We start from the raw sequence: 27723 nt of genomic DNA on the forward strand, positions 1-27723 counted from the left end.
ACAACTTCTGACCACGTTTAGTGAAGATCGGATAAAAATTACTTGAATTAGAGAGCAGACAACATGCTGAATGTTTAAAACGCACTAAGTAACCCCGTGACCTAGTTTTTGACCCGCCAAGGCCCATGTTTGAACTTTGCCTAGACATCATCTAGATACAACTTCTGACCAAGTTTGGTGGATATCGGATGAAAACTACTTGAATTAGAGAGCGGACAACATGCTGAATGTTTAAAACGCACTTAGTGACCCCTTGACCTAGTTTTTGACCTGGCAAGGCCCATGTTCGAACTTGGCCTAGACATCATGTAGATACAACTTCTGACCAAGTTTGGTGAAGATCAGATGAAAACTACTTGAATTAGAGAGCAGACACTTAATACAGACCGACCGACAGACAAGTTCACTCCTATATACCCCCTAAAGTTTGTTTGTGGGGGTTTAATTATTCTGACCAAGTTTCAATATGATAAGGTCATACATGTGGCTTCTATACGGAGCCTTCAGCTTTGGTCCATATACAATCCCAGGCAATCTGGTTGGGCTTCATTATGTCATAGGGCCCTCAGTAGGTTTTTCTTTTCTTTTATGGCATTTCTTTTATGAGATCTAAATTCAAATGATTTCAGTAACAAACAATACAGATACTCCAACATTCTGCTTTTGTTTCCAAATTTGACCTTTGACCTCTCAGTGTTATAGAAAAGTTCATATTTATTGTAAAATCCACACTGGAGTTTTCCCACAGTCATCTGGGCCCGTATTCATCAACCCGTTTTAAGACTAAAGCGCATAGAATAAGCTTGGGACCAAGAAAATGCGTTCAGTGTTTCAATATATACAGGCCTCCACCAATGATTGTCATAAACAAAATGTTCTACATGAAGAATTATAAAGATAGAGGTGTTTAATACCAAGTTTTACTCAAAACTCATGCAGTTCTTGACTATATCAATTTAAAGAATACTCTTTATTTTAAGACTTAAGACTGTTGGATTTATCATACTAAGACTTAAGTCTCAAATTTTTGGGGTGAATACGGGCCCAGGATAGCAGGTTGGGTGCAAAAAGGACAGTGATACTGCTTTATGCCACCTTCTTCGATGGGGTAGGGGGTGGGTGGGGGTGGCATACAAATACAATGATAAACAACTTAAGTCATATAGACTGGCAACTTGGTGCATTTTTCTATAATATTTATTGAATCCATAAGGTCAAAACTGTACATGTTCTTTAAAAAACAATGGCACAATATACCAAAATACAAGCCGACATCATATGTTATATTTTTCTGGTATTATATAAATAAACCTCTTCAAATCCATGCACAGTATATACATGCACCAAACAAAATATGGAAAGTTCTGTTCTGTTAACAGTTTTATACGTTTAAAGGGACATCTCAGATCGGCTAAAAAAGTGTATTTTTAAATATTATATTAAATATTTTAAATGTATTTTTAAATAGACTAAGAAAAAGGTACACATTAACATTATATATTAATTAATTCATGGATAATTTTGAAAACACATGTATCCTACACATAGTGTTTACAATAAGCTAAAAAGGTTGACTTAGAATGTGCTCCAGAACATTTTCATTAAACGTGTTATATGTATATATTTATTATTTCAAAGTATTGAAAATATTTAAGCATTTTTATTTGATGGAATTTGTCATCAATATAATAATCATTAAATAAGTTAAACACCAACTCAATTCAAATACCGGTACAAATTTTAATGACAAAAAAAGTATACCTTAACCAAATTTATAAGTTATTATCGTCATATTTATAAACACCTTTATAAAGACTTAACTGTACTAAAAGACGGTGTGGTAGTACAAAAAGTTAAATTAAATGCTATCCACATTAATGAAATTCATAATGACCAAATTTACACCAAAACCAACCAGTTTACTTCCCATTGTTGCAGAAATAAGCATTTATACTAAAGACAATATAAAAATGTTGTCTGTGTATTGAGATACCACTGTAACTATTTGATATTCTGTCTTATGGTTTACCTTAGAAATTTCCATGCAACAGGTCAACAATTACATTAATAGGTCCAAGCATTTTGCTTCAAGCAATTACATATTTTTCCAGAAAGTCTAGCATATATGATCTCCTGAGTGTTTGCATTCAATATACACCTTGGACATAAAATCATACAGTCATTTATAGCTGAGATGCATCGATGTGTGAAATGCATAAAATACAAACTGTGAATTGATTATTGGCTTAAGTCCTGCCATTAACATTTTCACTGCTTAAGGAAGTGTTCAACTAAAAAGTTAAATTCCCGTGGATACTTTTGGTGAACATTGTGTTTTCCTTCCGGCATTATGTACAATCTGAAACAGCAAACAAGTTTGAATTAGACAAAATATGTTAAAAAAATGTAATGCTTATCTATACAGTGCTCAGCCGTGAGGGCAACGTGGGCGATAACTTCGCCTGGGACACAAAAACATCGCCCTTAAATTACAGCAAGGCGAAGAAGCTTTCGCCTGCTTTTTTTGCAACATCGCCTTTTTTTAAAACTTTTCCACCTCAAAATTCTCTGTTTACACGTATCATAGATTCACTGAAGACACTTATTATTTATGAAATCACAGCAAGTGATCGACAGCTGTAAAAGCTTATCAAGTCACCTAGCATACACGACCCTTCACTCAAAACAATAAAGGCTTAGATCAAAAGATGAAAGCGAATTTCGCCAATAATTTTTATCATTGTCTGTTCTGAAACAGCAATTAGTACACCGCCTTGCAGGCGGAGTTAATAACATTTTGCATTTTGTTACAATGTTAGACAAAGCATGTGATTTCTACAGACACAAAACAAAATACTTGTTCATAGATTATCACATTATAAATAATCAGAATTTATCAATGTCTTTATCCAGTCATGTTTTGGATGGAATGGCTATTATTTTGAACTTGTTAGAATATATTAGCTATTAGTTAGAACCAGCAATGACCTTTCTTAATTAAGAAGAAATCAAGTACTCGTCACACCTCAAAGATTACAGCAAGAACTGGTAACTTTCAAAGAAATAACATGACTATACAAGAGATGTGATTGTCAGAAACACAATGCCCCTTCTGCGCCACTTTGAAGCCATATATTTGACCTTTGACCGTAAAGGATGATCTTTACCTTGACCTTTCACCACTCAAAATGTGCAGCTACATGAGGTGCACATGCATGCCAAATATCAAGTTGCTATCTGAAGCGACATAGAAATTATGAGCATTTTTCGAAACCTAAACGCGAAACCTAAACGCAAAGTGTGACGGAAGGACAGACGGACAGACAGTCGGAAGGACGGTCTGATCACTATATGCCCTCATTGGGGGCATAAAAAACTAATTAGGATGAGACATAGGTTAATTAGTATTGAATACAGACTTATAAACATGGCATAAAGGCTGGTAAGTATGGATTACAGACTAATAAGTATGGATTATAGACTTATAAGTATGGATTATAGACTTATAAGTATGGATTACAGACTAATAAGTATGGATTACAGACTAATAAGTATGGATTACAGCTTAATAAGTATGGATTACAGACTAATGCATATGGGTTACAGACTAATAAGTATGGATTACAGACTAATAAGTATGGATTAGAGACTTATAAGTATGGATTACAGCTTAATAAGTATGGATTACCGACTAATAAGTATGGATTACAGACTAATAAGTATGGATTAGAGACTAATAAGTATGGATTACATCAGTATGGATTACAGACTAATATGTATTGATTAGAGACTAATAAGTATGAATTACAGCTTACTAAGTATGGATTACAGACTGATAAGTATGGATAAGAGACTAATAAGTATGGATTTGAGACTAATAAGTATGGACTATAGACTAATAAGTATGGGTTATAGACTAATAAGTATGGATTACAGATTAATAAGTATGGATTACAGACTAATAATTATGGATTACAGACAAGTAAGTATGGATTACGGCTTAATAAGTATGGATTACAGCTTAATAAGTACGGATTACAGAGTAATAATTATGGATTACAGCTTAATAAGTATGGATTACAGACTAATAAGTATGGATTACAGACTAATAAGTATGGATAACAGACTAATAATTATGGAATACAGACTAATAATTATGGATTATAGACTAATCAGTATGGATTACAGACAAATAAGAATGGAATACAGACTTATAAGTATGGATTATAGACTAATCTGTATGGGTTACAGACAAATAAGAATGGAATACAGACTTATAAGTATGCCATAAAGACTAATAAGAATGTAACATACAATAACTAGGATGGTAAAGAGTTAATTAGGATGGTTCACATGCTAATTATGATGCTGTACATGCTAATTATGATGACACTCAGGCTAATTTGTTTGGTGTACAGGCTTATAAGTATGGCACAACATGTAATTATGATGGCACTCTGATTTAATATAATGGTACACAGGCTTAATAGGATGGCATACAGGCTAGCTAGTATGGAACATAGGTGTATTAGGATGACACACAGGATGACTAGTTGTATTATTATTAGAATAAATAATATTATAAGGATTGCATCAAACGTGTAGCTGTACTCACTTGGATCCCTTGATGTTCTGATGCAGGAAGTCTGGGTGCTCCAAAGGCACCAGTGGGTCCTTCATGCCATGAACAATCAACGTCTTTGCTCTGATTTTCTCCACCTCAGCGATGCAAATATCACCTTGAAAACATACAAATAAAGCATTGAATTTTTTAATTCTGTTACTGCATGTGTTAAAATATTTTTCTTCTTATACGCATTTTACTAACATTCTTTGTTAAAATTATTTATTTTAGCTTGGCTGTTATGCTTATTTAAGATAGTTAAGTCAATTTCCTGTGTAGCACTTATGCTTGTTGATTTTAAAATGATTTGGTTGCTTGTTCTGGAATAATTGTCTTCAAAATCTTTTAATGGCGCAAAAAATAGAGACTATTTGCCTCACCTAACTTTATGAACAGAAGCATAATTATAGTCTTAGATATCTGAACTGTTAATAGGCACTTATTGACAAACCGGTACACAATCCTATTAACAACCCAAATAAGCATATTTAACGATACACTGACTGCTTGAATTTATCTAACAGATTTATGACCAGGGATCTTTTTTTTTTCGGTTTTGTCGGTCCTAGACCGATTGGGGTCATGAAAGACCGATTGAAAATCCCAAACAGTCGGTCCGATTCTGTTTGCTATTAAAATTCCCATGTCATGAAATCCAATACACAGTGTACATGCTAACACCCTAATGACCTTCTTATCTCGATTAGGTGTGATAACCATTCGCTGCAGTCTCTAAACCGGTCAGGACCGGTTTATTGCGCGTCAGACCAAGAATCAACAAGAAATATCTTTAAAAAAAGATATACGGCGTTGATTGTGGTTGCAGTTAATGAAAGGTAAAGACTTCAATGAATGAGATCAAAGATAGCGAATGTCTTTTTCTGTGCAGTTCTTAGCTGCAGCAAACGCAGTACGGGATGATACGCGGAGGTTTCGCGGCTTATTTTACATTATTACATATTGCTGGTCATAAACATATAGATTACAAAACAGAAAACCAAAAGAAGAATGGAAGTGAAATTAATACATATGAGTCAACCGGCCACACGCGAAGTATCCGTATATATTTTAAATATTTATACGCGCGTTCTTCGAACAAACCTGTTTTAGTGGTTTGTCTGGCATTGCTATTTGATTCGATTATTAACAGTATCGAGAATCATTGCGCTCATGCTTAATTCATTAGTCAATATGATGGCATAATTCTTGTTAAATTAATTAAAAACAATATTTATCATGGTATTGTTGTAAAACACATTAAGAATCTATTATTATTCATTTAACATCTGTCTGGTCTAAAGAAAATTCCAGTTCACCTAGTTCACGCTATAGCGTCTTTATTATGTTATGATTATTTTCCTGGCCGCGAACTCCGATCAGCACATAGGGTTGAGACGCAGCGATGACCTGTATGTAAACTCTGACATTCACAAACAGTGGCCGCAATTTGACCCGATATACCTCGCGAGTTGAAATGCAATACATTAAAGTGAGTCTTCGCTTCCACTGCTCTCTATACTTTAACATGTTAACATGTTGACAGGAATATGGAAGTTAGTACTAAATATGAGAAAATAGCCTTTAAGTGCAAACGTTCTCGCGCTGACAATCTTCTGAAAATAAAAGGTGGACGCACAAACTGTATTGATGTCGAGATTGAGTGTATAACTGTTCTATCTATAAAGCCTTTTCATTAGATATAAAATTGTTTCATGCTTAACACGCAGTAAAACAGTGTTACAAAGACGCGGACATGTTTCCAATGTGCTGGTCGTATTCTCAAATCAGCCAATGCAGTCAATGAAGTGTATTCATCTGTACTTGGCCGCGGGAAGTTTTATTTGAATTCTATTGGACGCTCACAAAGGTCAGGCTAAGGTGAAAAGCTGGCTTAAAACAGCTTACGCCGAAAAACTTGTGAACAGCGCTGTAACTAAAAACAAAACATGCCGATACATTTTCCACCAGCGTAATAATCCGGTAATTTAATATGAATGAAAGTCGCGGATCTGATCGACAGAACAGCCGAAAGTTATTTTTATGGGCGGAACTTCACATAAAATACTACACAAGAAAATAATATACATTGAATAAATCTTTAGTAAAACCGTGTTAGAATCGAAATAATTCGTGTACTTTATACTTTGTTGTTGAATAACTCACGACCGGAAAATTAGATGCGTGGTTTCAAATGCTTCGCTCTCGTGATTAAATCCCTGCGCATCTAAACTATCGGCCGTGGGTTATTTGACAACAAATTATTTATTAAATACGGTATTTGGTTGTTTTTGTCAGTAGCCAACCTACGCACAGACATTTGTTTGGTTCAGTACATGTTTTTAAGCTATTATCGAGTCGACAACAATTAAAAACATCGGTATAGACTTACACAGATTAATAATATTGACAACGATGAAAAAAATCTGATAAAACAGCACACGAAACAACAATGAAATACCAAATGATAAAACCAGTTGAGAAAACTCGTTCCGTTAAAAAAAATGCCTAAGGAAATTTTACTTGTACATGTATTATACCACCTTCATGAATGGCAAAATCAATGGTATATATTTTAACGTAATTTGTCATGATTTCGGATATACATTTTCGGATACTTTTCCCATTTATATCCGGACCGATTGATGTTGCGGGAAAATATGATCCCTGTTTACGACCATTATCATGTGATAAAATATTTGTGATGTGTTAACGCAATAATGCAAATTGGTACAATTCTGATTAAATGCAAATGGGGGGGGGGGGGGGGGGGGAGATGAGGATTATTAAAACTTAAGCTTCCCTACAATCTCAAGAGTTATTATGGTATGTGTGCTTTTGGTAATGTATGGAGTACAATCAGGTAGATCTGTCATCAATAAATGGACATTATGAAAAATCACATGACTTTGAACTTTGATATTGAACAGTAACATTTTTTAAAACTCAAATGATCATTATTTTAGTATAAAAGCAATAAGTATTTTGTCAAATTTATTTCAATCTTCGCAATGTACAATGATTTCCCACATTGGTGGTGTCACTCACCATTACGTTTGTCGAAGTAGTTCTGGTAAGCGTCTACCCAGTTGCTCCACTGCGCCCTGAAGTATTTCTCTCCATAGAGGGACAAAAATGGGGACCTCATTCTCTCGCTCCAGTTTTTGATATCTTTGATTCCTGAAACATAAATAGGCTGAGATTTAAGTTATATCACATGTACACAACTTGAATTTTCAGTTCATTATGTCATGAAATGCATGGAACAATTTTATATTTTTGGTAAATATCTGTGAAATGGTTATTATCTAAAAAAGTTTCACTCCTATGTAACTGTGATAGAAAGTTTATGTATTTATTTATTTTTACTATAAAAAACCAGTTAAATGTACCAAGCATTTGACATAGTGTTATTCAAAATGATATCAAATCTGTTAGAAATGACTTCCATCAAAAAATCAAGGAAACATTTGGATAATGAACCATTTGTTTCTGACCAGATGTTTTTTCTAGACTATAAAGCTATTGAGGAAAACTCTTGAGGTGTGTACTAAAATCACAAAGATTTAAATCGCCTTTCCTTAAAATCAATAAATAACACAGAAATGTGACAATTGCGACCAATGTAGCTCCACACCAGCCTGGCCATCGATGCAATCTGATCAGGAGCTACACTGTCCTCAAATGAGACCGAACCTGACCAGGCTGATCAGGGATGCGCAGGCTGGAAAAAGAGCTATGCCTGCCACATATTGCACAAGACCCATTTTCTTATGAAGCATGTTATATATTAGATACCATGAAAGACCTCCATGTCTTTCTTTGTGATGTAGGCGTTGGCTCCCCATATTACCAGCTTGTGGATAATGTCGGGATGCTGGGCCGCAGCAATCATGCCCACAACCCCACCATCACTCCAGCCGAGTATGGACACCTTCTCTATACCCAGTTTCTAGTGAGCAACAAAATATGTATGCATTGTGTTAACAGCTTTACTTATGAAACAATTTTTTTGATTATTATTATTAATAGCAAGAACTACTGTTTAGCAGTCCAAGAGCAATCTTAAGAAGAGCTGTCGCAAGACAATTCTTCTGCTTTGGAAGTATAATATACATTATCTCTCTGCTTTGGAAGTATAATATACATTATCTCTCAATACTTTATACACATATAATGACCACAAAGACATATTTGATGTTGATTGTCTATAGTATGTTGTATATGTAAACCTAAAGCTGAGAATTTATTAAATAAAACCAGAATTGTGACCTTGCCAAGAAACTAGATTATCATTTTTTACCATAATTATAGCTGAATTGAATTAACTTCGAAAGAAAGGTTTACATCTAAGCTACTTAAGGAACACAATTACAGCATAATACCTCCATTCAAAGTCAAGGTATTGAGAGGAAACCTTTTTTTCTATGTTTGAGCAATAATGACATTCACCAAACAGGCCCCTTATACCATTTCACAATTGATCTGCATGAAAGCTACCTACAAGCAAAGTAATAAACAATATCTCCATCCAAAACATAAGTTATTAAGCAGAAACTTTATTTCTATTTTTAGTTACAGTGATCTTGACCCCACTGGCCCAAAACCTAAACCCTTGCTAGATCAGCCTATTACCTAATTACACACAAAAATCAGCACAATTATCTCAATCCCAACTAAGTTAGTCAGCATTATCTGTTTATCTATTTACAATGTAGGCAAAAGTGACCATAACTTTAATCAAACTGGCCCAAATTGCAACCCCATGATAGATCTGCATTCCATTAGAGATAGGAGTTGTTATATGCAAACCTTAATTTGAATTTTCACAACGTACACAAAGTACAATAAGAGGCAGGTCAGAGTTATGGGCCTTGGCATGTTACTTTGCATCTTGATCTTGTAATATGTGAGAAGTGTTAATTGAACAACTGTAGTAGTTACAGAGATATGTAATTAGGCATGCAACCTTTAACTGAATTTCATCTTGCATGCAAACATCAAAATGCATTTTTTTAAACAAAAGATTGCATATATAGGCTTATAGGCTGGTTAAAGTTTTGAGTCTTGGACAGTAAATGTTCACAACTTTATTACTTAAGAAAAAACAGCTCACTTTGAAAAATGCAAAAACAAACTTCAACCAAAGTTATTAAATTTGCAATACAATACATAATAATTGACTTTGATTTCCCTGGTTGAACCCCAGAGTAGATGCATATAGTATATTTTGTTTAAGTAAAAGACTAGTATAGTATTCCGGTATTCAAGATATTCTTTTTCATTACAAAATTTAAAGAAGAAATAAACAAGAGCTGTCACCATAGGATGACTTATGCCCCCTATAAATGCTTGATAGAAGTTATGAGCTTTTTTCGAAACCTAAATGCAGATTTCGAAACCTAAACGCGGACCCTAAGTTCAAGGTCAAGGTCACAGGGGTCAAAATTTGTGTGCGTATGGAAAGGCCTTGTCCATATACACATGCATACCAAATATGAAGGTTATATCTCAAGGGACATAGAAGTTATGAGCATTTTTCAAAACCTAGACGCAGATTTCGAAACCTTAACGCGGACTCTTACTTCAAGGTCAAGGTCACAGGGGTAAAATTTTTTGTGCGTATGGAAAGGCCTTGTCCATATACACATGCATACCAAATATGGACACCTTCTCTATACCCAGTTTCTAGTTAGACACAAAATATGTATGCATTGTGTTAACAGATTTACTTATGAAACAAATTTTTTGATTATTATTATTATTAGCAAGAACTACTGTTTAGCAGTCCAAGAGCAATCTTAAAAAGAGCTGTCACAAGACAATTCTTCTGCTTTGAAAGTATAATATACATTATCTCTCAATACTTGAAACATGTATAATGACCACAAAGACATATTTGATGTTGATTGTCTATAGTATGTTGTATATGTAAACCTAAAGCTGAGAATTTATTAAATAAAACCAGAATTGTGACCTTGCCAAGAAACTAGATTATCATTTTTTACCATAATTATAGTTGAATTTAATTAACTTCCAAAGAAAGGTTTGCATCTAAGCTACTTAAGGAACACAATTACAGCATAATACCTCCATTCAAAGTCAAGGTATTGAGAGGAAACCTTTTTTTCTATGTTTGAGCAATAATGACATTCACCAAACAGGCCCCTAATACCATTTCACAATTGATCTGCATGAAAGCTACCTACAAGCAAAGTAATAAACAATATCTCCATCCAAACATAAGTTATTGAGCAGAAACTTTTTTTTCTATTTTTAGTAACAGTGATCTTGACCCCACTGGCCCAAAACCTAAACCCTTGCTAGATCAGCCTATAACCTAATTACACACAAAAATCAGCACAATTATCTCAATCCCAACTAAGTTAGTCAGCATTAACTGTTTATCTATTTACAATGTAGGCAACAGTGACCATAACTTTAACCAAACTGGCACAAATTGCAACCCCATGATAGATCTGCATTCCATTAGAGATAGGAGTTGTTATATGCAAACCTTAATTTGAAATTTCACAACGTACACAAAGTACAATAAGAGGCAGGTCAGAGTTATGGGCCTTGGCATGTTACTTTGCATCTTGATCTTGTAATATGTGAGAAGTGTTAATTGAACAACTGTAGTAGATACAGAGATATGTAATTAGGCATGCAACCTTTAACTGAATTTCATCTTGCATGCAAACATCAAAATGCATTTTTTTAAACAAAAGATTGTATATTCATGCTTATAGGCTGGTTAAAGTTATGAGTCTTGGACAGTAAATGTTCACAACTTTATTACTTAAGAAAAAACAGCTCACTTTGAAAAATGCAAAAACAAACTTCAACCAAACTTATTAAAATTGCAATACAATTCATAATAATTGACTTTGATTTCCCTGGTTGAACCCCAGTGAAGATGCATATAGTATGTTTTGTTTAAGCAGAAGACTAGTATAGTATTCCGGTATTCAAGATATTCTTTTTAATTACAAAATTTAAAGAAGAAATAAACAAGAGCTGTCACCATAGGATGACTTATGCCCCCTATAAACGCTTGATAGAAGTTATGAGCTTTTTTCGAAACTTTAATGCAAATTTCGAAACCTAAACGCGGACCCTAAGTTCAAGGTCAAGGTCACAGGGGAAAAAAAGTTTTGTGTGTATGGAAAGGCCTTGTCCATATACACATGCATACCAAATATGAAGGTTATATCTCAAGGGACATAGAAGTTATGAACATTTTTCAAAACCTAAACGCAGATTTCGAAACCTAAACGCAGACCCTAAGTTCAAGGTTAAGGTAGCGCACCTCTAATGATTTCCCGCGATTTCTTCGAAGGTTGAAAAGCCTACTATTAGGTGCCGTAGCCTAGTGGTTAAGGCGATAGACTAGAAATATTTTGGGATATTCCCGCGCAGGTTCGAATCCTGCCGACGACGTATACTTTTTTATGCACATTCTTCAATTATTAAAATTAAAACAACGTTATGGCGAAATTGGGTGATTTACTGTTGAAAATACAAACCATGTATGTTGCATTTTTATTTTTATTTCAAAAAGTAAACGGTAAATCTGTCTAGTTCTTGGTATTATTGCTGTATATAGTGTTTCTATAAAAACTAAGTTTAAAATATGACTTAAATGATACTATTTTGAATTTTATGACACTTTGTTTTTAACCGACCCAATTTTTACTTGGCTGAAATCACTTAAATTTCATGGCGCTCTTTCATAGATAAAAATTTGTAAAAAATAAATGTCTGTAAAAGAATACTTATTTCATCTTGTTTAAACTTTAAACACCTTTACAGCATCTGTACACACCAACTGCATGCCCATATTTGGAAATTTGAATGAATTATAGAACTTTTATATACCCCAGGGGTGAAAATAAACTGGACAAAAGCCGAGCGTGGGGGTGGTTTTGCAAAAATCGGTATATTTTTTTAAAAAGCATGGAAAGCCTACCTACAAATTTGCATGTAGTTCAGTGAAATGATGCTGATTAAGAAAATAATTAATTAGATTATATTTGGATATGTGCCCATTAGAGGTGCGCTACCTTAAGGTCTAAGGGGGTACAATTTTTTGTGCGTATGGAAAGGCCTTGTCCATATACACATGCATACCAAATATGAAGGTTATATCTCAAGGGACATAGAAGTTATGAGCATTTTTCAAAACCTAAACGCAGATTTCGAAAACCTAAACTCGGACCCTAAGTTCAAGGTCACAGGGGTAAAAATGTGTGTGCGTATGGAAAGGCCTTGTCATATACACATGCATACCAAATATGAAGGTTATATCTCAAGGGACATAGAAGTTATGAGCATTTTTCAAAACCTAAACGCAGATTTCGAAACCTAAACGCGGACTCTAACTTCAAGGTCAAGGTCATAGGGGTCAATATTTTTGTGTTTATGGAAAGGCCTTGTCCATGTACACATGCATACCAAATATGAAGGTTATATCTCAAGGGACATAGAAGTTATGAGCATTTTTTGAAACTTAAACGCAGATTTCAAAACCAAAGCGCGGACCCTAAGTTCAAAGTCAAGGTCACAGGGGTAAAAAGTTTTGTGTGTATAGAAAGGCATTGTCCATATACACATGCATACCAAATATGAGGGTTATATCTCAAGGGACATAGAATTTATGAGCATTTTTCAAAACCTAAACACAGATTTCGAAACCAAATGCGGACCCTAAGTTCAAGATCAAGGTCACAGGGGTAAATTTTTTTGTGCGTATGGAAAGGCCTTGTCCATATACACATGCATACCAAATATGAAGGTTATATCTCAAGGGACATAGAAGTTATGAGCATTTTTCAAAACCTAAATGCAGATTTCAAAACCTAAACGCGGACCCTAAGTTCAAGGTCAAGGTCACAGGGGTAAAAATTTGTGTGCGTATGGAAAGGCCTTGTCATATACACATGCATACCAAACATGAAGGTTATATCTCAAGGGACATAGAAATTATGAGCATTTTTCAAAACCTAAACGCAAAGTGGGACGGAAAGATGGACAGACAGACGGATAGACAGTCCGATCACTATATGCCCCCTTTTCTTCGAAAGGGGGCATAAAAAAGTATGCTAACCTACTTGTATTCTCTTAAATATTACTTAAGGGACTGTTATAAAACAGTATTCACGTTTAAACCTTAGAATCTAGAAACCCCAATATGATTACAGTGAACATTTTTGTACCCTGATTAATTCCATAACATCATCAGCATCCCTCTGTAGGAACTCCAGAGGCCAATCACGCACAGGGGGAATACTCTGCCCGTAACCACGGGGATCCACCGCTACCAGTGTGAAGTCATGCTTGTTGAACGTCCGCATCTGGTGAGTATAGTCAGTTCTTGTGGATCCTTAAAACCGTGGCAAATTATATCTCTTGGATGTGTATTGTGCTGGTATATTTCTATCTAATTAAAATATTAAATACTCCAGTAGCTTAATCATAAGTGTGTATGTGCTAACTTATAACAAACATAGTGGTGTGATCATTTAACCAATATATCTTACAGTCTCATCTATAAAGTCCACTGGTTTTCGTGTGCTTACCTTTTAAAGTCCATTCCATCTTTAAAAAGCAATTAACATGAGCAATTATGCTCTAATAAAAAACATTCACCCATCTTATGCTTGTTATTGAAAGGATATAGTAATATGTAAACATAATTGCCAGTAACTATAAATGCCTCTCACTTTTTATTTACAATAGACAACAACTGCTAACAAGAGCACCGCCTTGCGGGTGCAGACCGCTCATCTATTTTCTTTTTAAAGGTGAAGGGACTCTCATTTTTAATCACAAAGGAGGGAGGGGTGGAGTGAAGAGGGGTGTATAGTGTGGGGGTGTGGACATTTATTACATTATCTTCCAAAAATGCGAAAAAAATGCAAAAAAATTAAAAAATTCGGGAGGGGGGGGGGGTATGGTGGGGGGGGTTGGGGGGATTCTTTGGTGTGATGGTTGGACGGTATTTCAAACATAAAATAATAAAAATAAATGTTTGTGTTTTTTAACCGTTTCAAAAAAAAAATAAATTTGGGGGGTGAGGTGGGTGGGGGGGGGGGTATAGTGTGAGGGTGTGGTGGTAATTTGTGAGATGATCTTAAAAAAAAAAAAAAAAAAAAAATGGGGAGGGGGGTGAGGTGGGGGGGGGGGGGGGTATAGTGTGAGGGTGTGGTGGTAATTTGTGAGATGATTTAAAAAAAAAAAAAAAAAAAAAAAAAAAAAAAATAGGGGGGGATTCGGGTTGGGGGAGGGGGGGTGGGGGGTGATTCTTGGGTGCGACGGTTGGAGGGTATTTCAAACATAAAATAATAAAAATAAATAGTTGTGTTTTTTAACCGTTTATAAAAAAAATTGGGGGTGGGTGGGGGGTATAGTGTGAGGATGTGGTGGTCATTTGTGAGATGATCTTAAAAAAAAAAAATCGGGGGGGGGGGGGGGAGGGGGGGGCACGGGGGATGGTTTGGGTGGAGTATATTGTGGTATGTCAGGTAAGAGTAGTTTTGTCAAAGTATCAATCAAATCTAATCATAAATAAAGAAGTTATGGAAATTTTAGCAAAATTTAATAATTTGACCTTGAGAGTCAAGGTCATTCAAAGGTCAAAGTAAAATTCAACTTGCCAGGTACAGTAACCTCATGATAGCATGAAAGTATTTGAAGTTTGAAAGCAATAGCCTTGATACTTAAGAAGTAAAGTGGATCGAAACACAAAATTTAACCATATATTCAAATTTACTAAGTCAAAAAAGGGCCATAATTCCATAAAAATGACATCCAGAGTTATGCAACTTGTCCTTTTACTGTACCCTTATGATAGTTTGCGAGTGTTCCAAGTATGAAAGCAATATCTATGATAATTTAGGGGTAAAGTGGACCAAAACACAAAACTGAACCAAATTTTCAATTTTCTAAGTATAAAGGGCCCATAATTCCGTCCAAATGCCAGTCAGAGTTACATAACTTTGCCTGCACAGTCCCCTTATGATAGTTAATAAGTGTTGCAAGTATGAAAGCAATAGCTTTGATACTGTAGGAATAAAGTGGACCTAAACACAAAACTTAACCAAATTTTCAATTTTCTAAGTATAAAAAGGGCACATAATTCTGTCAAAATGCCAGTCAGAGTTACATTACTTTGCCTGCACAGTCCCCTTATGATAGTTAGTAAGTGTTGCAAGTATGAAAGCAATAGCTTTGATACTTGAGGAATAAAATGGACCTAAACACAAAACTTAACCAAAATTTTCAATTTTCTAAGTATAAAAAGGGCACATAATTCTGTCAAAATGCACACCAGAGTTATCTAACTTTGCCTGCCCAGTCCCCTCATGATAGTAAGTAAGTGTACCAAGTTTGAATGCAATAGCATTGATACTTTCTGAAACAAGAGTTCCGCGGTCGGAGATGACCGCATTGAAGCCGGATTTTTGATTTAAATGAAAGGAAAGTACCTTTCGTGTTTTTGTCAATGCAATACTTAAATTACTGAAATATTGTTCAAAGGTCAAAATGAAATGTAAGTACTGGCCAATCTTTATTTCAAGTTTGAAGACTCTAGGTACAAGCATACCAAAGTTATAACATGAAATAAGAACTTTAACATTTTTACATTCAAGGTCACAGTGACCTTGACCTTCAAATGAATGACCTTGAAATGTCCAGTGGTTACTTTCTAGTTCTGGCCAACCTTCATGTCAAGTTTCAAGACTCTAGGTCCAAGCATACCAAAGTTATAACAACTTTAACATTTTTACATTCAAGGTCACAGTGACCTTGACCTTCAAATGAATGACCTTGAAATGTCCAGTGGTTACTTACTAGTTCTGGCCAACCTTCATGTCAAGTTTCAAGACTCTAGGTCCAAGCATACCAAAGTTATAACAACTTTAACATTTTTATATTGAAGGTCACAGTGACCTTCACCTTCAAATGAATGACCTTGAAATGACCAGTGGTCATCTGTTAATCCTGGCCAACCTTCATGTCAAGTTTGAAGACTCTAGGTCCAAGCATACCAAAGTTATACCATGAAATAAGAACTTTAACATTTTTACATTCAAGGTCACAGTGACCTTGACCTTCAAATGAATGACCTTGAAATGACCAGTGGTTACTAACTAGTTATGGCCAACCTTCATGTCAAGTTTCAAGACTCTAGGTCCAAGCATACCAAAGTTATAACAACTTTAACATTTTTTATATTGAAGGTCACAGTGACCTTGACCTTCAAATGAATGACCTTGAAATGACCAGTGGTCATCTGTTAATCCTGGCCAACCTTCATGTCAAGTTTGAAGACTCTAGGTCCAAGCATACCAAAGTTATACCATGAAATAAGAACTTTAACATTTTTACATTCAAGGTCACAGTGACCTTGACCTTCAAATGAATGACCTTGAAATGACCAGTGGTTACTAACTAGTTATGGCCAACCTTCATGTCAAGTTTCAAGACTCTAGGTCCAAGCATACCAAAGTTATAACAACTTTAACATTTTTTATATTGAAGGTCACAGTGACCTTGACCTTCAAATGAATGACCTTGAAATGACCAGTGGTCATCTGTTAATCCTGGCCAACTTTCATGTCAAGTTTGAAGATTCTAGGTCCAAGCATACCAAAGTTATACCATGAAATAAGAACTTTAACATTTTCGAGCACGCCGCCCGCCCGCCCGCCCCCCCGCCCCGCCCCCCCCGCCCGCCCGCCCGACAACATCAATCTATAAGCCGAGATTTTTTCGAAAAAAATCCGGCTAAAAAGTGGACCTAAACGCAAAACTTAACCAACATTTTCAATTTTCTAAGTATAAAAAGGGCACATAATTTAGTCAAAATGCATGCCAGAGTTATCTAACTTTGCCTGCCCAGTCCCCTCATGATAGTAAGTAAGTGTACCAAGTTTGAATGCAATAGCATTGATACTTTCTGAGAAAAGTAGACCTAAACGCAAAACTTAACCGGACGCCGACGCAGACGCCAAGGTGATGACAATAGCTCATAATTTTTTTTCAAAAAATAGATAAGCTAAAAATGTCATTTCAGTTTTAAGGGTTAAAATATTTACCAAGAGCTCCTGGTATCATTAAAACATAATGATCTCCATCCCCAGTCATTTCAAAGTGGAGCCTAACTCCCTTCACCTCCATCTTATGTGACAATACGCCGCTGAAAAGGTAAGTAATTTTGCAGATTTCTTTCTTTCATTGGCAATAGAACTCTTGAAATAGAATTGTATTAAAAATATCCTGTTATACTTAGTATTGGTATGTTGTAATAGCATCTAATTTCTATAACTGCTAAATTATTTACATATTCATTATAGCATGTAAATAGAGAATAATAGGTTGGTGACGTGGATGGAGAATGGTTATCTGGCAAGTCGGAGGAAGTTATCGGGTGAGACGAAGGCGAACCCGATAAGATCCTCCGACGAGCCAGATAACCATTCTCCATCCACGTCACCAACCTATTATTTTATTTATCCTGTCACATTGGTTGAAATGTTTCTAAAATATCTAGTTTTCTAGTATTTTGTGTTTAAATATTAAATATGGGAAAAAACACGCGCGAACAAAAACAATGTTACGTCACGTCATGCAAAACGCTAAGGCTAGCTTCCATCTTGTTAAACAACACATAAATCGAGTCAATCGTTATTAATTCAATACACAAAGACGAAATTATGCTGTTAAAATAATAATGTTTAAACAAACAGTGCTTTACATGTATTTTGTCGTTTTTTTAAAATTGAAAACAAGTATATTTTATTAATAGAAAATAGTACAGGCGTGCGCATGCACGGAGAGCAACTGACAGATATTCGAGGGCACGTGGTCATCTAGCCTAATATCTTTTGGGATATTTGGTTACCTGGTTATCGGGCTGATTTAAAGGCAAGTGACAGGATAAAACACATTATTTACTGCCAGTTAATATTCTTAGATTGTGTCATTAAGTGACTTTTTTATGAACGAAGTAGTCTGTTTGAGGTAAGACTGGAAACAATATTACACTCCCTTAACTTGCCCAAGAGGTTTAAAGATTTTCTATCAAAATAAAGTCAGTTGTATTACCTGTTTTAAAAGAGCGTTGTGTCAGTCACTAAATGACACAATCTAAAAATATTTACTTTCAGAGAAAATCTTTATAACACATTATATCAATTGAAAGTGCACTAAATAGGTATCTATTAGAATGTATGTTAACTCATGGCTGCGATTACAGATTGGCCCATCAAGAACTGTGGGAGTAGTGGTCTAATGGTAGGACGCTGGCGTAGGGATCGAGAGGTCCGGGGTTCGAATCCCGCCCTGACCACTGGAATTTCCTTGAGCAAGAAATTTATCCCACATCTGCTCCTCTCCACCCAGGTGTATAAATGGGTACCTGTGAGGGAAATAAGCCAATGTGCCATGGCTGCATAATGCGCCAAGATGTTAACGGACGACTTATGACCCAGTGATCAGGGAAAAACTGTAAAGCGCCTATGAACGCACATCTCGAGTATGAAAAGGACGCTATATAAATGTGGTATAAAAAAACAAAAATAAAAACAAGAAAAAAAAACAACTGAATGCCGATGGAATATTCATCCTTTCCTCATCACAGTTAATTCAAGTTTCCCTAGGGCTTCAAAGGCTTGAAAATCATGTTGTTGCACCGCATCCAACTTGTCACAGAATTGTTTTATAATATTTGGATGGAAACATTCTGTAAGATGTGACACTTTTACTTTTAAGATCGACCAGTAAGCATATATTATTGCACCTATACACCTTTTAATTAGACATAATAACAAATATGTTGTATCAATCATTTTGTCCTAAAAAAGATTAACATGCAAAAAGCAACAACAATTTAGTTCGCATTCTTCCGTTTGCATATGCAGCAAGAGGAAACCATTTCCCAAAATAGTGAAGAAGGTTCAGAGTGTCAATTTCCTAACCCTGTATTACACCTTACAAGGTAAAGTACAAGCTGTGTACCTAAAAATCTATGCTCCAAACTAAAAAATTGTACCATATTTTTTTTTAACAAAAAGAAGTCTTCAGAGGCTAATCAGGGACAACACTTTCCACCTAAACTGGATTTTTGCTAAGAAGAGACTTTTTATTAACGAAAACTATCATAAAAGCCGACAGTGTTATCCCTCATTAGGCTGTGCAAACTGCACAGGCTAATCTGGGACGACACTTTACCCACATGCATTTAACTCCATTTTTACAGAGCACGGCCCATATATTGAAATCAGTTACCTTTTCCTCTGATCATCAAGAAGTCTTGACTTGGCATGTTGATACAAGGTGAAAAATCTGTAAACATAAATATACAAGAATTCTTGAGCAAGATAAATGTTTGCTTATTGTAAATGTTAAACATAAAAAAAAAAGATCAAACGGTTGTGATTGACTTGTCACTTTTTAAGCCTTGCAGTGGGGCTAGCTTTTTAGTGCCATGGTATATGTTCACCTCCCTGGAACAAGTTCCAAAATGTTTGCCTTGAGACTGGTAGGTCCACAGTTCCATCCCAAGTCCATGATGTTTAATGGCTTTCTTAAAATCTGTTATATAAAATCTCATTTTTTCCCAGAAATCAAACACGACGTTGCACTTAAAGGTGTTGATTCAACATATTTAAAATGAAATGGTTAAAACTAAAGACAATTTCACTTGTTGCAATACCCCGCATGCGCGCAAGATCTCCTGAAAATCAATGTACAGGTCCCATGCAAACACCTTAAAGGCACACATTGTAACTAAAAACAATTGTCAAGTAAATGACTGTTTCTGGTAAATTACAAAAAAACATCTAAGTTTTCTGTTTATAAACACGTTTGGCCTTGACATTGATATCTTGGAACGAAACGTCACCGCTTATAAAATTGTTTCTTATAAAGTAAACCTCGGGTCGCGGTATTCTTTGGCGCCCATGTTCAAACAGCTTGTGTGGAAACACCGGACAGCTCCCCGAATGAAGACACTAGCGGATTTCTGCAGCATTTTTACAGCTAGCCCGGCCGCTCACCTTGTTGTGTTTTAGAATTGCGCGGCCTTGACCCTATCTGTCAGCGATACCAGGTCAATTCGGACACTAGTCAAACCGGTTACAAAATTCAACGTTAATGGTCCCATCCAGACAAGTTTCCAGTTATTTACTGACTGATATAATTCGCGTTAAAGATTAATTTGAACAGTCTGCCAATACAAATAAATTCAAAAGACTCTTAGATACAAATATCATCAAAGACGGATGATAAATAAAAAGCAAAAACTGTACAATAGGGCCAGGGAATCTCAAAGCAGCGAAGACAAAGAAACATTTCATAAATATAGAAAAACTGTCAGAAATGAACTACATACATCTTACTACAATTACATCAGTAGGCTAATTGACCCAGAAAATGACAAAGCGGGTAAAAACTTTTATAAATATATTAAATCCAGGAAACAGGACACTATGAGCATTGGAACCTTAAAAAACAACGGACGGATTGGTGAAAGCGCGAAAGACAAAGCCGAGATTTTCTGCTCTGTATTTACTAACGAAAACCTTGATAACATTCGAAATAAAGGTTGTTCACAACACCCAACCATGCCAAATATTCAAGTTACAGCCCAAGGGGTATTAAACTGCATCAAACGACTAAACGTAAAAAAAGCAAGTGGACCAGACAAAATGCCAATCTTTGCACTAAAAGAAACATCGGAAGTAATAACTCCAATCCTACAGAACCTTTACCAACAATCTCTAGACACCCACGATATACCAAAAGACTGGAAGCAGGCCAACATCGTACCTATCTTCAAACAAGAGCACCGCCTTGCGGGTGCAGACCGCTCATCTATTTTCTTTTTAAAGGTGAAGGGACTCTCATTTTAAATCACAAAGGAGGGAGGGGTGGAGTGAAGAGGGGTGTATAGTGTGGGGTTGTGGACATTTATAACATTATCTTCCAAAAAAGCGAAAAAAAAAAAAATCGGTGGGGGGGGGGGGTGGGGGGGTGATGGGGGTATTTTTTGGGTGCGATGGTTGGAGGGTATTTCAAACATACCAGTTTTTTAAAAAAAATGGGGGGGGGGGTATAGTGTGAGGGTGTGGTGGTTATTTGTGAGATGATCTTAAAAAAAAAAAAGAAAATCAAAAAAAAAATTGGGGGTGGGGTGGGGGTATAGTGTGAGGGTGTGGTGGTCATTTGTGAGATGATCTTAAAAAAAAAAAAAAAAAATTAGGGGGAGGGGGGAGGGGGGGGGGGGCACGGGGGATGGTTTGGGTGGAGTCTATTGTGGTATGTCAGGTAAGAGTAGTTTCGTCAAAGTATCAATCAAATCTAATCATAAATAAAGTTATGGCAATTTTAGCAAAATTTAATAATTTGACCTTGAGAGTCAAGGTCATTCAAAGGTCAAGGTAAAATTCAACTTGCCAGGTACAGTAACCTCATGATAGCATGAAAGTATTTGAAGTTTGAAAGCAATAGCCTTGATACTTAAGAAGTAAAGTGGATGGAAACACAAAATTTAACCATATATTAAAAGTTACTAAGTCAAAAAAGGGCCATAATTCCGTAACAATGACAACCAGAGTTATGCAACTTGTCCTTTTACTGAACCCTTATGATAGTTTGTGAGTGTTCCAAGTATAAAAGCAATATCTATGATACTTTAGGGGTAAAGTGGACCAAAACATAAATCTTAACCAAATTTTCAATTTTCTAAGTATAAAGGGCCCATAATTCCGTCCAAATGCCAGTCAGAGTTACATAACTTTGCCTGAACGGTCCCCTTATGATAGTTCATAAGTGTTGAAAGTATGAAAGCAATAGCTTTGAAACTGTAGGAATAAAGTGGACCTAAACACAAAACTTAATCAAATTTTCTATTTTCTAAGTATAAAAAGGGCACATAATTCTGTCAAAATGCCAGTCAGAGTTACATTATTTTGCCTGCACAGTCCCCTTATGATAGTTAGTAAGTGTTGCAAGTATGAAAGCAATAGCTTTGATGCTTAAGGAATAAAATGGACCTAAACACAAAACTTAACCAAAATTTTCAATTTTTTAAGTATAAAAAGGGCACATAATTCTGTCAAAATGCACGCCAGAGTTATCTAACTTTGCCTGCCCAGTCCCCTCATGATAGTAAGTAAGTGTACCAAGTTTGAATGCAATAGCATTGATACTTACTGAGAAAAAAAGGACCTAAACGCAAAACTTAACCGGACGCCGACGCCGACGCCAAGGTGATGACAATAGCTCATAATTTTTTCAAAAAATAGATGAGCTAAAAAGGAAACAGAACAAAACCGTCAAATTATAGACCTGTTAGTCTGACAGCAGTAGTCTCACAAATGCTTGAACATATAGTTGTCTCTCAAATTATGAAACATCTAGATATTAACAACATACTGCATGAAAACCAACACGGGTTTCGCACTAAAAGATCTTGCGAGACACAATTACTACTGACAACTGATGAAATTTCCAAACATATGAACCAAGGTCTTCAGGTAGATATGGCGATACTCGATTTTGCTAAAGCGTTTGACAAAGTCCTCCATCGTAGACTAGCCGAAAAAATGTCCTTTTATGGCATACGTAACAACACCTTGTCCTGGGTGAGCAATTTCTTAAATGACCGATTACAGCAAGTTGTCATGGATGGCGAATCTTCTAACCTATCCAAGGTAACTTCAGGCGTGCCGCAGGGAACCGTTTTAGGACCAACATTATTTCTTTTGTTCATAAACGACATTGCCACAAACATTTCTTCATCTATTCGTCTATTTGCCGACGACTGTGTTGTATATACACCAATAAGATCCAAAGATGATCATTGTCTAGTTCAGAACGACTTAAACACCTTAGTCAACTGGAGTACTACCTGGCAAATGCAATTTAACATTGACAAATGTGCAATCATGAATATAACTACAAAGAGAAACATCTCAAAATTCGACTATAAAATGCAAGGAACGTCACTTGAAATTGTTAAAAACCACCCCTACTTGGGAGTTGAACTCAATGAAAAACTTAAATTTAATCTACACATCGACAACATCACCTCAAAGGCCTCCAGTGCCTTAGGTTTCTTGAAAGGCAATCTAAGACATTGTCCTAAACAAGTCAAAGAACGCGCTTACCACACATTAGTGAGACCGAAATTGGAATACAGCTCTACAATTTGGAATCCTCAACAAAAAACACAAGTGTCGCAAATTGAACAAATCCAACGTAATGCCGCCAGATTCTTATGTATAAAGTTGTGCACAACCTAGTTGCAGTTCCAACATCTATTCTGCCTGTTCCATCAGCTCGGCACGAGATGAAATTCATTCCTTATCACTGTAAGATAAATGCTTATCAACATTCCTTCTTCCCGCGAGTGATTGTCCCGTGGAATCGCCTACCTTACCAAGTGCTTCAGCTAGACACTGAAGACAGTTTTAAGGCTGCTCTTCAGCCGGCAGTGGTGGTGTAATCGGCTATCAGTAACAATGTAAAGTGTACATACAAGTTGAACATTTTAAGTCACATTTTATTTTTGGGAGCATCCGACCCCCCGCACCTGTACAGTCACCCGCACCTTCACCCGATGTCCAATTGGATTTTGTGAAGTACATCATCGAAGTCGAAAAGACGCAATGGCGGCTATTTACTTGTTTTTGTACTTAACTTGTTATCTACCCCTTCCTGGTCGCAAGCGTCTTAATATTTTTTTTTTATATAAATTGTGTCAAAAGAGGAAGTGTACGGTTGAGTACAACCATTTTTATGTAAATCCATTCACATATTTTCATGAAATTTGTTTACACGATGTAAATACTGTGAAAAACTTCTTCTAAACTGATATTTTGATTGAAATTCGAAATAATACGTTCTTTGGAAGTCATTTGCTATATGTTTGTATTAACAGTGTCTACAAAAATATGATAAATTGTTTGCTTGTGGGACACGCTTACTTTTTTAGACCTAGCGATAATGAGCACTAAATGACGTACTATGTAAAGACAAACCCAAAATAACGAATATGCATGAAAGCACGCTTAATTGGAAAATAGTTCCTAATACTTAGTTCATATCAAATAAACAACAAAAAGTATATTTAGTAAACATGTATTTTTCATAATGTACAGGTGTTCAACATTAACAAATCTTTCTTGCAACACTGATGTAACACTCTTACAATAGTCTGCGTCTTGAAATAAACTTGAACTTGTAAAGAGGCATACAATAATCCATGTTATTCTTTCTGTATATAACGTTATAATCAAATCTGGATCTTCAGCATTTAGATAATGCACCTAATCAGGTTTCACACATATCTCTATAACAATAAAAATGGTAATGCAATGAGCCTGTCTCCAGGAAAACTGGCTTAATATGTGTGCATAAATTATTCAGTCTCACCTGGCTAATCTAGAACAACACTTTCCACCTAGACTGGGTCAGTCTCACCTGGCTAATCTAGAACAACACTTTCCACCTAGACTGAGTCACATTTAGAAGAAACATCCTTCAAACAAACAAAAAGCAGAAAGGGTTGTCTCTAATAAGACTTGATCTGGCCATCGATCAAAGTATACCAATATTTAAAATGGACTTCCTGTATTGTCAATATAAACATTCTGACCATTTTTAATCAAGATTAAGTCATTAATGTGGCGTCTCGAACAAGTTTTTTTCTTAGATATGACATGATCACCAAAATTTTAAGCACAACATAATTTGAATTTGGCTGAAATATCGTACAGATCGACTGTCTTCTAATAGTTTCATATAGAGTGGCAACAAGCTAAATGTTTATGATGCACCACACAACCACACAAAGTCTGACAGAGGAATCCAAATAGATCCCCTTCATTGTAAGCACTTCATTTTTAGGTGTGCTTAAAACAAATTCAATTCCATAACATGGAAATCACTCTCAATAATAAGTAATAATGTTTCAACTTGCATTAAAAAACACACACAACATTTTATAAGCTGCCAAACAAAATAAATCAATAAAATGCCCAGTAAAAGATAACCACATGGTGTAAACAAGAGATGTGTTTGTCAGAAACACAATGCCCCCTATTGCGCCGCTTTGAAGCCATAAATTTGACCTTTGACCTTGAAGGATGACCTTGACCTTTCACCACTCAAAATATGCATCTCCATGAGATACACATGCATGCCAAATATCAAGTTGCTATCTTCAATATTGCAAAAGTTATGAAGAAGGTAAAAGTTTTGGTTAAAGTTTTTTTATTTGTTTTTTTGACCTTTGACCTTGAAGGATGATCTTGACCTTTCACCACTCAAAATGTGCAGCTCCATGAGATACACATGCATGCCAAATATCAAGTTGCTATCTTGAATGTTGCAAAAGTTATGACCAAGGTTAAAGTTTTGGGACACAAACACACATACAATGACAGACAGGCCCAAAACAATATACCCCCGATCTTTTGATCCGGGGGCATAAAAAGTATGTGTTCGGAACTCTTGTATCTGGAGCGTGTCCATATAACACAATAAATGTTCTGTCTGGAGATTCTCATGTGTAAAATATGAATTATAAGTTATATAAGTGTTAGTTTTCATGAAAGGCACATGTTTGCAATATGATGGGTAGTTTCACATATATGTCATTATCAATTACACAAAATAGCACAAAATTATTAAAAAAAATGTATATGACATTTATTGTGATGGGTCTTTTTGTTCTTTGATCCATCAATATATAGAAATTGAATATTGTAATCTAACTATCTGATGATTTTTCATAAAAAAGTTAACCCAGCCACTGTTCAGGACCCTTACATTTTGAGTAGGGATAAATCACTACAATTGTCTGTTAAAGAAACATACTTTATGCTTTTTGTTGTCAAAATCGAAAAAACTACAAACATTCATTTTGCTTCTATCTCCAGAATGGCAAAACCACACTAGGTCGTGGTTAGCTGTAAAGTGCAACAAATGTTTCTGGATGCCAGTCCCAGATTGTCAGCTCCTACACTTGGTAATGGAATACAGACATCTTCTTGACCTTGGTGAGGTCACTGCACATGTTCCTCATGGAATGCTTCAGTTGGGGCATGTCATTCAGGACCAGCTGGGGATTCACAGGGGGTCGCCGCGACTGACACGCCTCCATCGCCTCCAACACTGTAACAGAGACATTGGATGGAATTCTTTGACTTATTTGATTCAGACACCTTGGATGGTTATGGTTGACTTACATTGGATGCTAACCATTTACCACTTAACTATACAGTTTAAAACATTTATGACCCGTATAAAAATCAATTTAAATAAGGCCTTTTTTTTTACTACATTGAAGTTTTAAAGGCTTCATTTTAATCTCTCAGATATGATGAGCAGCAAGCAGCATACAACATTAACAGTGTTACTGACAGGCTGTTCTGGTTTTATGCTGTTTGCATACATGTATAGTAATTTTCAGTTTGTTTCTGAAAGGGCAAGGGTTAATTAGCGCTATTGCTATTTTCCGCTGTGATATTCACGCAGCTTGTTATGTGATTTAACAGTAACCAGTGTTGAAAACGACACATCAGAAAAACAAAATGACAAGCAAATTTATTGTAACATATTTATAGGGTGTCCGATCAATGTTGTCTCAAAGCATTAAAGAATTGTCTGAGACACTTTGGAATTTTAATCAACTAGCTGGAATACTGCAGGCTGAATTGATATACTCACACATATATACAAACAAGTCTAGTAAAATTTCTAATACTCATACTTCTGATGTTATGACACTTTTAGTTTATATTACTGAACCAATGAAAATTTAAGAACAAATGTTCTCATAAAAACTCAAGTTATAAAGTGACAAGAGGGCCATGATGGCCCTGAATCGCTCACCTGACTCATTAAGATCAGATGAAAACTATGACCTCTATTGTCTACACAATGTTTTTCTATGATTTGACCTAGTGACCTAGTTCCTGACTCTAGATGACCCAAATACAATCCCAATCCAGATTTCATCAAGATAAACATTCTGACCACAGTTCATAAATATTGGATGAAAACTGTGACCTCTATTGTCAACACAA

General features: G+C 35.7%; 2 protein-coding genes across 11 annotated transcripts in view; both read right to left on the reverse strand.

Annotated features, from left to right (window-relative positions):
- Nucleotides 1–27723, reverse strand: part of LOC127846559 (PHD finger protein 20-like) — a 254732-nt gene that overhangs the window by 184923 nt on the left and 42086 nt on the right. For 8 of the 10 annotated variants that reach the window (XM_052377944.1, XM_052377945.1, XM_052377940.1 and 5 more), the window contains exon 18: nt 25950–26809. In XM_052377944.1, coding sequence (XP_052233904.1) covers nt 26655–26809 — 155 coding nt within the window. In that variant the 3' untranslated portion in view covers nt 25950–26654. Of the gene's footprint in view, nt 1–24756; nt 26810–27723 lie in introns of those variants that run through there. The other 2 variants (XM_052377943.1, XM_052377942.1) reach the window with 2 other exon arrangements.
- Nucleotides 1180–20740, reverse strand: LOC127846582 (valacyclovir hydrolase-like). The gene is made up of 8 exons (XM_052378010.1): nt 20563–20740; nt 19916–19972; nt 17725–17825; nt 13840–14006; nt 8420–8573; nt 7670–7801; nt 4616–4739; nt 1180–2359 (listed from the first exon to the last, which is right to left on the reverse strand). The coding sequence occupies exons 1-8, from the start codon at nt 20658–20660 to the stop codon at nt 2269–2271; spliced, it is 924 nt and encodes a 307-aa protein (XP_052233970.1). The 5' UTR covers nt 20661–20740; the 3' UTR covers nt 1180–2268.

Source organism: Dreissena polymorpha, chromosome 9 (genome assembly GCF_020536995.1).
Source record: "Dreissena polymorpha isolate Duluth1 chromosome 9, UMN_Dpol_1.0, whole genome shotgun sequence".
NCBI lineage: Eukaryota > Metazoa > Mollusca > Bivalvia > Myida > Dreissenidae > Dreissena > Dreissena polymorpha.

Bases quoted from the DNA above. Each gene is read 5' to 3' on its own strand.
- LOC127846582 (XM_052378010.1), bottom strand. From the start codon at position 20,660: ATGCTGCAGAAATCCGCTAGTGTCTTCATTCGGGGAGCTGTCCGGTGT. The intron at 19,973-20,562 runs GTTTACTTTATA...TTATGTTTACAG, and splicing joins AAAGAATACCGCGACCCGAG to ATTTTTCACCTTGTATCAAC. The intron at 17,826-19,915 runs GTAACTGATTTC...TTACCTTTTCAG, and splicing joins CTTGATGATCAGAGGAAAAG to CGGCGTATTGTCACATAAGA.